The following is a 13,633-nucleotide window of genomic DNA, read 5'->3' on the forward strand; positions in this document are numbered from 1 at the left end:
GTACTCCTTTTCCTATCTGAAACCAGTTCTTTAGGTTAAATATATGTAAATTCCTCAAGAACAGAGGTATGTGCTGGGGCTGATGTGTTAAGGCAGTAGTATGTGGGCATGGGGACAAACTTCTGCTTTAACCCCCAGAGAGAGAGAGACAGGAAGAGGAGAGCTTGCCTCTTATGCTAAAAAAGCTTCAGGATGGAGATTCCAGAGCCACCTCTCCCTCTCCTCGTGGCCAGTGAAACACCAAATCCCATACAGCCTAGGGAATTTGAGATCAGATTCCTGGTATTTGGTCATCTAAGTCTTTGTAATTAGCCTTCGTCTAATTGTTGGAAGTAACATTTTATTTCTACCACTCAGCCTTGTCTTTACTATATTCTGCTTTCTTTTGGGTCATGAAAGCCGCTGGGAGGACCTTCAAGAACTGAGAAGCCACAGAGGGAAGGAGAGAAAAAAGGCCCTCGACTTACAGAAGGCCAACTCTAGCTTCTCAAAGCTTCCCCACAAAGAGAGCTCCGGTAACAGGGATCATGTCAATGGGGCTCTGCAGATCCCCAGGAACAGGGTGGAGGCCAAGGGATGGGGGAGAGGGGCTAAGAGAGGGTGGAGTCTAGCTCAACCAAGACCAGGGCTGTCAGAGGGAATGGGGCAGGGGTATCTTCCCCTGCAATCACCGTGGCCACCAAACGGGCCAGTCCCTGATCCCTGAGGGGCAAAGAGAGGCCAGGTAACAAAGCTATAAAAGACAACTTGCTTAACAATAGGTCTAAAATTTCACTCTTCTCAATGCCTCCCCTGGTGGCTCAAATAGTAAAGAATCTGCCTGCAATGCAGGAGACCTGGGTTCGATCCCTGTGTCAGAAAGATCTCCTGGAGAAGGGAATGGGAACTCACTCCAGTATGCTTGCCTGGGAAATTTCATGGACAGAAGAGCCTGGTGGGCTATAGTCCATGGGATCCCACAGAGTTGGACACAACTGAGCAGCTAACACTTTCACTTTTCATAATGCCTGTAGAGATTTTATATTGATGGCCTAACTGGGAAAGTAAATAAAACTTCCACATCTTTAGGAACATGCCAAGGAATCTGACTTAAAACAAAACCATATAAATACTTTTAGAGACTGTTTCAGAGCCTGAAAACAGTGAATAGGTAAAAATTCTGTTAGCCTTATTTAGCCATGTCTCATGGAGGCTACTGACAGCTTTGTCTTGTCCTCAATACAGAAAAGATAAACAAGTCCTGGAAAAGAACCCTTGGTCCATAACAAATCATGGCAGCAGCCTGTGGGCCCTGGAGGAGGCCCTGCAGAGGAAAGGGTTGGGCAGGACAGGGGATGGATGGGCAGGACAGGGATGGGTATTTTTTGATGAGTACCTTTCTCCTTGCAATTTCACAGACTCAAACACTTTCATTATAAAGGCATAGACTGACTTCCATTTAGGTGCTACGTGAGTCAAGAACAAGGGTTCTCTTTGGCCTAAATGTTGATGAGATCATCAGAATTGTAGTGGATCTACACTAGTCACCTAGCGTCAAGCAAGCCGCTCAACTCTCCCTTCTGGAAAACAGCTCTCCCATCCTTACTCAGGACTGTAACATTCTGTGCTTTGGGGGGATTAATCCAGCCTAACAGTTTCCAAGTCTAGTGAAGCTGATTACATCGGAGACAGAAGTGCTAAATACAGAGACCCCATAGCAGAAGGCCAACCGAGTTCCAGTATCAGTTCCAATATCAGTGTCTGCACTTGGATACTTGGCTTCCAGTTCATGTTAGGCGTGAGGGAGGCGACAACTGTGTGTGTGTGGGTGTATGTGTGTGTCCATCCCCAAGCCCCTTCGAATAAAAGAGTAGCTGCCAAAGATGCAAGGGAGGAGGCACCCTATCAAAACACACTCAACTACCTACTATAAATTAATAGGGCAGCAGGACCTGCCCATCAAGTCTGGACAAACAGGCTTTGCCTTGAGAGGGTAAAGGCACCTGGGAATTTGTGGAGAGAAGTATTTAATGCCTGCCAAACCCCTACTGTCTAAAACCAGCACTCAAGGTCTTTAAGTTAGCTAAGTTAGTTAACAGGGGACCAAGCACTGACAAGTCTGTTAAAAGGTTAGACTTCAGCTTAGTTTTCCTTGTCCACTATACCACATTTAGGTACATTATACCACATTTAGGTACATTATACCACACTTATGTTTAATTTCTAAGACAACAGGTGTGCAAGACCGGTTTGTTCCAACCAAGGACAGCATGGATGTCATGAGAGCAGCTGAGGAGAAGGGTAAGGAGAAGGTGGGGGCAAGTGGGGAGTCAGGGAGCAGGGGCTCTGTTCTTTTCTACCTACTTTGATCTCCCTGTGGCCTCTCCTCAGCAAAGCTTGCTTTATTACTGGAAGCTCAAGACATAGGCCAACATTTATTTGCTAAGTGTCACTCTGACACTGGTCCTAAAATTTCTGAACACGTGTGGCTGAAGCTTTGGTGCCAGGTCAGTGACCAGGATCAGCAGGGCTGGTTCTTCTTGAACACGCATCTGCTAAGTGGCCACCATGGTCCCAGAGAGGCCCTGGATCTACTGGCATCTGGAAGCCCACTTCAGCTTCCAGGTTCCCTGAGGCTCCTGGCACCATTCAAAGCTGTAGCTCCCAGTGCATCTGACTACCAAGAGCCACCCATGGCCATTCTTCTCCCTACCCCAAGTGAACACGGCAGATCTCAAATCTCTGCACTTGACCAGCCACATGGGTGAATGCTACTGCCTCTGTGATGCTCCTGGGTTTTGGGTTTTGTTTTCTTATCCCAACAACTCTGGAGTACCTTGATGAGACCTAAAGTCTCTGTGGAGAGATCTGTTTCAGGCTTCCTTGGGGCTTCCCTCTCTCACTGCCCACAGGGCCACAGAGCCAACTCAGTGAGCCCCGCATCAAGGGTTTCTCCTAGGCAGCACAGAAAAACTTTTTGACTTACCTCAGGCTAGGCCCTCCATATGCAAAAGCTGCCAGACTAATGTGCTATTCCTTGATGGTAAGTACACAGATAGGCTCATCTTATGATAACTTATTAAGCTGTATACTTATCATGTCTACACTTTTCTGTACATGCCATATTTCAAGAGTGAAGTTTTAGGAACAAATTTAGGATTAAAGTGTATCTGTATTGGTTCAGCAAGAAGGAAAGAGGTCTGGGGGCTGCAGGGGCAGGGGGATAGTAATTATAGTCTGGGAGGGCTGATGTAGAATTCAGGCAGGTAAAACCAGAGCCATGGCAACATGACTGAGGTGACATTAATTAGGCTTTGTTGGAAAAAATGATCTGTTCATCTGAAAAAATTCTGCATTATGTTGTTGTTGTCGTTGTTAGGTATATATGCTCTATCATTTGACTGGGAGATCGGAAGCCCAAGGGACAACACACTGCCTGGGGGAGGTGGGCAAAATTTTAGACTTCACTTAACCATGTTCCATCCTTGAGTATATGTGGCCTGCTTAGTTTGCGTAATTGCTTCTCTCATTCTTTTCTGGAGGCCAAGTGGAGATAAAGGGATATAACATTTCCTATATACAAATTCAGTTTCCTCTTAAGAAACAACAATCAGACCTTCAGATCAAAATAATGATCACAAGATGAAGTTGGCTACTTTTTTTTGTTGTTAAGGAAGAGATCTCATGCACAATTCCCAGGAACTAAGAAATCAAAAAGGGACAGGTCAACCAGGAAAAGAGCCTCTCCCCTCTCCCCCCAAATCCAAATCAGCCATTTGATGTTTGGAGTTGTTTATGCTCCAATTAAGGCAGTACTTTGTTCAGCTAACCTCCATTTGACCTACAGAAGAAGCGAGTTGTTTTTCTGGAGCTAGTCATTAGTTGAACTGTAACTGATATTCCCTCGATGGCAAAACTTCATTTAAGCTGAAAAAGGAAAATCAATAAACAGATGACCTGAGGACTAATGAGCAAGGAGTTCTGACCCCATCCATCAGCTTTTCCCCAGGCACAGGGAGGCTGCCAGAGAATCTGCAGACCAGGAAAAGTGAGCAGGAGACAGAGGAAAGGCTAGAGCTGACCACGGATTACCTGGGAGAATGCAATCCCAAAAGCCACTCCAGCGATGATTCCCATGTTGGTCTCCATGAAACTGGTCACCAGATCATAACAACCCTGAAAACACAGAGACACAGTCTCAGAGACATGTTTTATCCAGGCCAAATGGGCCTGGGTTATCTTGCCACACTCACACATACACCCCAATCTTCATTTTGCAAATACAATGAAAAATTTCAAACAAACAAAAGAAACAGAGGGTGGTACAACAAACTCCCAAGTGACCCTGCCTCTAACATCACAATGAACATATGGTCAGACTTGTTTCACCTCAATTGCTTCAACACTCACCTCCCTGGCTGGAATATCTAAAAAGCAAATCCAAGATATACACTTTCATTCACAAATGTTTCCATCATAGGATGAAATTGAACAAGAAAACTGTAAGATCTATGAGACCAACACTGTAGGGATACAGAGGCAGATTTGAACAGATGAAAAAGCATCCCGCATTCTTGACTAGGAAAGCTCAGCATGATAAACACAGTTACTAGCATTTTCACAACAAATGACAAATCATAGATAAAGTGAAATCTGGTTAGAAAGAGGTGGTTGAATGCCTGCCAACTTTATGGCACTTTAGGGTTCTTCATACAAAGACTGCTACTTTTTTTTTTTTCAGTAGGGAAAAACTGATGTTTGAGAGTCACTTTTCCACAGATTTACTATGGAACCTTGAACAAGTCACTTTCCCTCTCTGTCAATAACCTCATTTGAAAATGAAGTGAGTGTTCCTTTGCCATCCTGTGAAATCTCTGCATGTTGTGATTAAGCTGCTGCATTCCCCAACTGTGCTGTGCTCAGTCACGTCCAACTCTTTTGCAACTCTATGGAGTGTAGCCTGCCAGGCTCCTCTGTCCATGGGATTCTCCAGGCAAGAGTACTGGAGTGGGTTGCCATTTCCTGCTCCAGGGGCTCTTCCTGACCCAGGGATTGAACTTGGGTCTCCTGCATTGCAGGCAGAGCCCATGTTGTGATTAAAACCAACACCAATTTTACCAATTTCAATTGTTTAGTTAAAAATGGATAAAATTCAATTTCTTTAAAACAAATGATCGGATTTTGATTTTTTTTTTGGAACTGGGCCAAATCAACCAAGACTTCTGAAGTGATGTATTCAGCTTTGGAAAACATGGTCTTTTTCCAGTTCTCTGGAAAAGGGATTCAAACTTGAATGCGTGAAGCTTGGGAAAAATCAAGACATTCATCTCAAAAGCAGGGTAAAGAGGATTGTAGTTTATCAAGAAAGGCCCACTGAATTGTAATAACATCTAAAGAACAAGAACAACAAAAAAACATGTCTCCCATTTTTAAATTCAAAATGTAATGATTTAACATTTCTCATGGAGCCTAGGAAAATCCCATCAATGCTGTATCTTCTAGTAAGTGATATTTTATGCATTAATATTCTGTTTGCAAAGAAAGATGCATTCATTTAGCAGCAGTGCTTTGACACGTTTTCAATGCAATGAACAAACTATGCTCCTCAGTTACCTGGTGCAAATTTGAGGGCCAAGGCAGGGCTGGGGAGCAAAGGAAGTGTATTGTTGCTCATGGGAAGTTTTGAACTGTGATTCTCTCTTTATAGGAGAAGCTTGCTCACTAATTTCATTTCTACTAGTGAAATTATACATCGCACTCTTTTCCAACAGGTATCAGAAAGGAGGTCAGTTCAGGTTAAGAAGTCAAATAAGAAGAGAGGTAGATATTCTGTTCATAATAGCACTAATAGCACTTTCTCAAATGGCAACAGCTAAGACAGTGTTTTTCTGTGCTGGTCACTGTTCACTGCTGTATCTCTTCCCCACAGTGATGTGAGGGAGGTGGGGAGATGAAGTTCAGACCACCAGTGTTACATCAGCTCAAAATACAGAAGCACAAGCCCAATAATAGAAACCAGACAGAAGTCATGTGGTCTGTTTTGTTATTCTGCAAAATAGTTTGGAATAGGTTTGTTTTTGGAATAGAATTTTGTTTTTGTTTTTGTTTTTTTGCTGTGAACTTCACTTCTACACATAAGGTGAATATGTTTTCCTAAAGTATGATTTCTTCTCCATTCAGTCAGTCACATTATTTTTGATAAGTCCATTCCAACCAGTAAGAGAAACCAGAAAAATGAAGTAAGGGCTTTGCATTAGCACAACTGTGGCAAAATCATTCCTTTTAAATCTGGCTCCTCTAAGTGGGGTTTTCTATGAGCAGCAGCAGTATTCCTGGGGATTTTGTTAGAAATGCAGAATCTGAGGCCTCAGTCCAGACCTACTGAATCAGAATCAGATCCTGGGGTCACTCATTTTTAATAACTTTTCACAAATGTTAACAATACCTCTAGATGTTTCACATGCCCATTAAAGTTGGAGAAGCACTCTTCCCTAAGTTCCGCTACTACTTTTCACTCCAAAGAAAGAACCAATTAAATTATAGCAGTAAGAGAGTTAGTTAAGATGAGAAGATGAAAGTGATTAGCTTCTTTGTTGTTTAAACAACACAAGACCCAGGTTGCAGTAAATGCTTTCTGTCTCCAGTTTTTTCTCGTCATTCACTCTGTGGACCCACGAGCCCATTTCCCGGGACTTGGCCTAGCTCTGCCCAAACTGCTTTGATCCTACAACCCCAGTGCATGTTTGCCTTCCACCTTAAATTCTCCGGGAAACCACGATCTTATCTGCCCATAACGATCTCATTTCATGTCCTAAAATGAAGCCTGGTTGTCTAGTGTGAGATCCAGCCACAGAGACCTGCTAAGTGTCCTAAGAAACATCCAGAAACAGCACAGGTAATTTGCTCAGCCGCTCAGCAAGTCTAAATCAACAGGGTCTCTGAAGGGAAACACCTGGAAGTGGCAGGCTTTTCAGCAGCGAGAGTAGACGGCTACTCCCGGGCAGGCTCTGGGAAGAGGCAGCTCAGAATAACTTTCTGTCTTCCTCTTGCCCTGGCAGCTTTAAAAACTGGCAAGAAATTCCTAGGTGGGAGGGGCTTGGTCAGTGCTATTAGCTAACTGAACCTGTGGACATTTCATCATCATGTGTAGCAAAACCAAAACTGTCCTCAAGACAATAAACATCCTACTTAACTGTTCTCACCTCTTGCCTGCTCTCTTCCAGGGATTTGGACAAGACCATCCCACCCCATATGCATCATCGCCTTTAAAAAAAATATTTATATGTTTATTTGGAGCCATTGGCTTCATTGGGGCACATGGTCTTTAGTTGAGGTGTGCAGGCTTAGATGCCCCATGGCATGTGGGGTCTTAGTTCCTCTCAGTTCCCCAACCAGGGATCAAACTCCTGTGTCCTGCATTGGAAGGCAGATTCTTAACCACTGGACCACCAGGGAGGTCCCTCACTACCTTTTATAGATAAGGTGTCAAGAGACTGAGACCTGGGAAGTAATTAGTCTGAGAAGTTCAAAGTTCAAGTGGGCGTTCAATGAGAATACCTAATGAAACTTAAACTAGGCCAATTTCAGTTGTCGCTCACTTTTTCTCCGGAGAGGGAGTCAGATAGGAGAGTAAACAGGAAGTGAGGGAAAAGTACCTCTTCGAGGTATCTGAGATGTTCAGGAAAACGTAAAGTAGGATTGGGAGGATGGCACTGAGAGTGAGGTGAGTTTGTAGGTTATCAATAGAGTGAAAAAAATGCTCCCCAATCTTTCTTTCTGGAAATCATGGTCAGGATTAGAGAAATGCACTATAGAAGCTGCCTCTAAAGTTGCTTTTGAATACAAACAGAAGACCCTGGCTCCAAGGGCCTGCTTCGTCATTTCTAATGAAAGGTACAGTGTGGGAGAGTGCAAGACAGATGTCACTGTCATTGTCATGACATTGACACCGCAGCCACCATTTAACATGACGGTTAAAATGGTCTTGTCCTTACTGTCTACCGTACACTGTGCTTTAGACACTTTATCTCACTCAATCCTATCAATCCTAAGGGGCAAGATTTATTCTCTCCATTTTACAGATGAGAAAAGCGAGGCTGCAGTAACTTGATCGAGATCACATGACCAGCAAGTGGCTGAGCCAGAACTTAACTGCAGTCTGATGCCAGACCCTGTGGTCCTGACTTGTAAGTCCTCAACTTTCACAAAAGTAGTTTGAGTGAAGAAAAAAAAAATTTTTTTTAAAAAGGCTTTTCTCAAGAGTGATGACTACTGTATCTGGAAAGGATCTCCTGAAGCTCTGCTGTATCTTATGGCCATAAAGCACATCTTGCCTTTTATACACTGGCACATCCACTGAGGGCCAGGTCAGCTCAGCACTGCATACAATGGCAGCATAATGACAGATAGGTTATTAGTGGAGGCGTCCACGAAGAAACCAGGGGTCACCTCACTGTCAAGAGGTGAAGGAGGCCTCAAAAATTCCAGTCAGAACAAATGTCCTCTTAGCTCAGACAAGCAGCTGTCTGTACTGAACATCTTACCTCACCACATTGACAGAAAATAACATGCCCAGAATGACAAATTGAGCTTCTAGAATGGCAACAATGCCTTGTAGCACTTCTGCTGCAAGTATCAACATTACATGGGTAAAATATAGAAACCATCTTTCTACATTCAAATCTTGAAAGGATGGCTATTTTCTGTGAATCATTCAGTAGTTGGCCCAGATCCCACAGGATTTTGAAGATCTTCACTTGACCTTAGTAAGAAAAGAAAAAATTTACCTGATGGTAGCATAACCATAGGTAAACACAACAGTAGGGTTTTGCTCCCTTTTGTTTCACCAAAACATACTTCCTATGTGGCATTTCTCTAAATCTTTAAAACAGAGACGGCCCTCATACACAGCTGTGCCATGCCCTCAGAATGGAATACAGAATTGATTTTCCTTTTCCTCTGACTACCTAAATTTCATTTCCCTCATTTCTACTATGTACTAACTTTCAGATTTCTCTTCGACAGTTTTTTCCTCTCTCTAATTTCTTTAGGAGTCAGGATGTTGACAGTGAGCTGAATTTAAGTCGTTGATTTCTTTTCCTATAGCAGTGACGTCCCTAAAATCAAGCCCGCCCCACCCTCCTCACAGAACCACATGCTGTCTGTCAACTCGACTCCCTCTTTCCGCTGAGGACTGGCACCCAGCTGGGAACAATTTCATGTTTTGAAGGTATATTAAGCAGAAGACAGACACCCAGAAAGAAGAAAGGCAGTGTTCCCTGACATCAGCATCAGGGTTAACAGGAACCACTTGCAAACCCTTCCTAACTATGCCTCGGAGAGTGTCGCTGAGGGACAGGAATGCAAGGCGAGTGGAGGCACAGCTTTCTCCTTCAGAAATGGGGCGCCCAGGGCCTCTCCCTGCCCAGAAAGAACCACAGAGGAAGATTCTTGACTCTCTCCAAGATGACCATTTCTAACCTATTTGTCATCATTTCACAGAGACAAAAAAGCCCTCTGCAGATGTTCACCACTGAGTCCCATTGGGGCCGAGAGGGAGCGAGTACCTTCTGGTTCACTTTAGTGGCGGCAACAGTCAGGTTGTGCAGATCCTGCGGGTTGCAATCGGTGTCATTCATGCAGCAGCTCGCGGGGACGCTGTGCTCCAGGAAGTAGGGGCTGGTGCTCCAGTTGGTATAGTTCTGCACGCCACAGCAGCTCAGCTGTTAACAGGGAAAGGGAAAGAATTAAGGGTGGCACATCACAGGCACTGTGGTTTCTGCACTGAGTGCCTTGCAGCTTTTAAAAGAAAAACATGGGCCCAGGCCCTAAGGTGACAGGCACAGCTTTGCTGAGCCAAGATGTGCTGAGGCACCACTAACAATTCTACTTACCGACCAGGCCGTGTGAACTCAGCGAAGGAAGTGAGTTCTAGATGATGTCGTGTTGGTTTCCTTAGCACCTCCACAAAGCCAAAGAGCTGCTCTCTGGCCTGGCTAAGCACCAAAATGAGCTAGCGTGTGACTGGGTGCTGCTAAAGAGACTGATATAGAGATCAACTGAATCAAGATGGTCGATGGGTAGCTGAGACAAAAGTCTTTTACAAAGCTCTCCCCAGGATCTGCACTAACAGGTACATAAGTGGTTTAGAGCAGAAAAAGATGCACATGGAGGAAGAGAGCTGGTGTGGGTAAACCACAGGCCCCCAGCCACCTGGTCTTGTAAATCAAGTTTTACTGGGACACAGACATGCCTATGTGTTACATGTTGTCTGGGGAGGCTTTTGTGCTCCAAAAGCAGAACTGAGTGGCTGTGATGGGCTGCATGGCCTTCAAAGCCTAAAATAATTCCTGCTTGACCCTTTACAGCAAAGATGTGCCAACTGCTGACAAAGAAGATAGGGAAGCACATGGGGCAAAACATATCATCAGTTGGTGAATCTGGGTAAAAGGTGTTCAGCTCCTTGCACTATCCTTGCAATTTTTTTGGGTAGACTTGAAATCCTACCAAAATAAATAACCAGAAACATAAAAAATAAGAACGTCTCTAGGTGATCCTGATGGGCAGTCAGGCTTGAAACAAGCCAGGTTTGTTTCCAGACAAGAAACACCTACTTTCCTCATATCCTCTGTAAAGATCACCATGCAGCCTAAACCATTCACATGCGTGCAAGACCCCCAGTTTCTCTGCGATCTCCCCACCCCATGCCCACTGTAGCCCCCTAGCCCACGAATGCAGGTCAACTGAGTTCTCTGCCCAGCCTCAAGACACCATTTCCAGAAGGCTGGTCTTACGGAGGCAACTCAAAGTAAAGTTGTCCTACACTCACTGTCTACCTCCTTTCCAAGGCTTTAGATGTTTTTTAAATTTATTTTTTCATTGAAGGATAATTGCTTTACTGATGCTGAAGCTGAAGCTCCAATACTTTGGCCACCTGATATGAAGAGCTGACTGATTAGAAAAGACCCTGATGCCGGGAAAGACTGAAGGCAGGAGGAGTAGGGGACAAAAGAGGATGAGATGTTTGGATGGCATCACCGACTCAATGGACATGCGATTGGGCAGGCTCTGGGAGTTGGTGATGGACAGGGAGGCTTGGTGTGCTGCAGTCCATGGGATCGCAAAGAGTTGGACACAACTGAGCAACTGAACAACAACAACTGCTTTACAGAATTGTATTGGTTTCTGCCAAACATCAATTTGAATCAGCCGTAAGTATACACATGTCCCCTCCCTCTTGAATGTCCCTCTCATGTCCCATCTCATCACACCCTCTAGGTTACTTCAGACCCCTGTTTGAGTTCCCTGAGTCATACAGCAAATTCCCATTGGTTATCTATTTTACATACATCAATTTTAAGGGCAAACTAGCTCTGCTGTCCGGGGATGCTCACATCCTTACGGATGAAAAACAAACCAGACATGAGTGCTCCTTGACACTAATTACCTGGATCACTGGACCCTGAACAAGTACTGTATGTCCACTCTTGGAAAGGGAAGTGAGCCGAGAGGTGGGGAGTGGGGATCAACTGCAAATACTGCCGGTCCAGTGTCACCAGCAGCCCACAAGTCCCCCAACCTCGCAGGCAGTTGCAAGCCCCACCTCCCAGCTGGAACTTACACTGCGCTGCACGTGGTCCACTGCCCGGCTCCTCTCGTCATTGCCATTGTAATTCTGCATGGCATCCGTGTAAGTCCTCAGGAAGGTGTCCTTGATCTAGGAAAGAAAATGAGGGATGGGGTTCCAGTCTACTACGGTCCAGGTGGACACAGATTTATACCAACCTACACCCCCAAAATAGCCTCTTCTGAACAAATGTAGGCCAGGGAGGGGATGCCCTGTTTTCTGAGACAGAAGAGCTCAGAAAATTCACCAAGAGGTTTATTAGCTCAGGAATTTAAACAAATTGTTTCCATTACCCCCAATTCAGAGGAACCCTGCCTAGTTAAGTGAGCCACTGAAAGTGGTCAGATTCAGAAGGGCTCTGATGGTTTTTTAGTTATTTTCTTTGAATTGGTTAACGACTATCCTTCTTTCTAAGACTTTTTCTGCCCTTTCTCAGAAGAATGACAAAGAACAAGCCATTGGTGGAGCAGGGGTCAAGGGGAGGTGGAAAGACTGATGTTTTGACTCAAATCAGACCCCTGGTCTACCATACAGGAGTGAGGCAAAACCAGCTTTCACTTACCTGTCTTTACTGAAATAAAAAATAAAGGCTAAAGGACATGGACTTTACTTGTTAATAAATGGTTAACCAAACCCTTTCTCCTCTGCGAACACATTTGACCTTGGGTTAACTTTCATGTTCTGTTTCCCTGGAAACCTACTGAAGGCGGAGCATCAGAGTGTGTTACCAAGCAACCCTGCTTATGGTAAAAAACTGCCTCCTGATTGGTGAAATGACTCAGGCCTGGAGGAGAGCAAATGACAATTATTACCTGGCAGGAAGCTTAGGGCTAAACATGGAGACTCTGCTAACAAGGCATGTTCCTTGCTGAAATACTGGACTCTATGCCTGTAGGACAGTTACAAGAGATAAACTCCACAGGGAGTTCCTAGGTCAAGGAGGGCAATTTTACTGTATGTGCCTTGTCTCTTAGGCAAGGGCATGTCTACACAGGCTTGAGCCTGGGCCATTTTTAGGACTCCTGATGAAGAAACCACCCACTGCTGCCCTGCCTGCAGCAGTATTTCCTTTACTATACCCTTTGCAGTCAACACTGCCAGGTTGTGACCTATTCTCATCGTATGTGTTTGCCTATGTGTTCATCATGTGTATTTCACATTCATCATATGTGTTTGCCAAACTGAAGCCCACTACTGGTGGCCAAAGAGTGGTGTTGCAACCCCCAGCCACCCCTTTCCACTGTATTTTTTTTTCAGTGAAAAGAGTTTAGGCAGCTGAGGAGGTTCAGGTCCTATATATCAGGAACCTTGAGGGGTAAAGCCCTACATGGAACCCAGTCCCAACAGCACACGGGAAGGAGCTAGGCCTAGGGTTCACACGGGCATTGGGGGCACCTCTTGGGCTATCAAGGCTGTGACTTTACCAGGTTTTAGGTCAGCTGAGAATAAGAATGGGGGGCTCTAACTTCAGATGCAGCACCCACATGAAACAGTTCTAGAAGTCCGCCTTGGCATCTGAGAGGCCATATCTGGTAAAGACAAAAGCAGGGCTATAGGGGAAAGACACAGACAGTGCCTAAGGAAGGCTCACCAGACTCGGCCAAGCACAAAGGCAGGGCCTGCGAGCAGCTGATGCCAGACTTCAGAAGCCCCAGTAACACGCCACCTTGCTGTCTTTCTCACCTCCCTCTTGCTATTTCTTTCCATCCTAACACAGGTATAGCAGCTTCTATCTTTATGGTTATCTACAGCAGGGGTCCCCAACTTCTGGGCTGCAGACCGGTACCTTCTGTCAGGTCAGTGGCAGCACGAGATGAGAAATAAACTGCACAATAAATGTCATGTGCTTGAATCGTCCTGAAACCACCCCCCTACCCTAGGTCCACGGAAGAGTTGTCTTCCACAAAATTGGTCCTTGGTGCCAAAAATGATGGGGACCCCTGGTTTAGAAGGGACAACAATGAATTTGGGGAGGGGGGTTAGACCCAGAATTTATGGTAGCATATACACTTTCTGACCTCTCATCAT

General features: G+C 44.9%; 1 protein-coding gene across 1 annotated transcript in view; it reads right to left on the reverse strand.

The window, feature by feature from the left end:
- The window catches only part of TSPAN7 (tetraspanin 7), a 128,084-nt gene that overhangs the window by 5,380 nt on the left and 109,071 nt on the right, over positions 1-13,633 (reverse strand). Inside the window, exons 4-6 of the mRNA XM_040266307.1 lie at positions 11,600-11,695; positions 9,546-9,701; positions 4,072-4,155 (exon numbers count right to left, since the gene is read on the reverse strand). Coding sequence (XP_040122241.1) covers positions 4,072-4,155; positions 9,546-9,701; positions 11,600-11,695 — 336 coding nt within the window. The remainder of the gene's footprint in view (positions 1-4,071; positions 4,156-9,545; positions 9,702-11,599; positions 11,696-13,633) is intronic.

The sequence above is a fragment of the Oryx dammah genome, unplaced genomic scaffold (assembly GCF_014754425.2).
Source record: "Oryx dammah isolate SB20612 unplaced genomic scaffold, SCBI_Odam_1.1 HiC_scaffold_23, whole genome shotgun sequence".
Classification (NCBI taxonomy): domain Eukaryota; kingdom Metazoa; phylum Chordata; class Mammalia; order Artiodactyla; family Bovidae; genus Oryx; species Oryx dammah.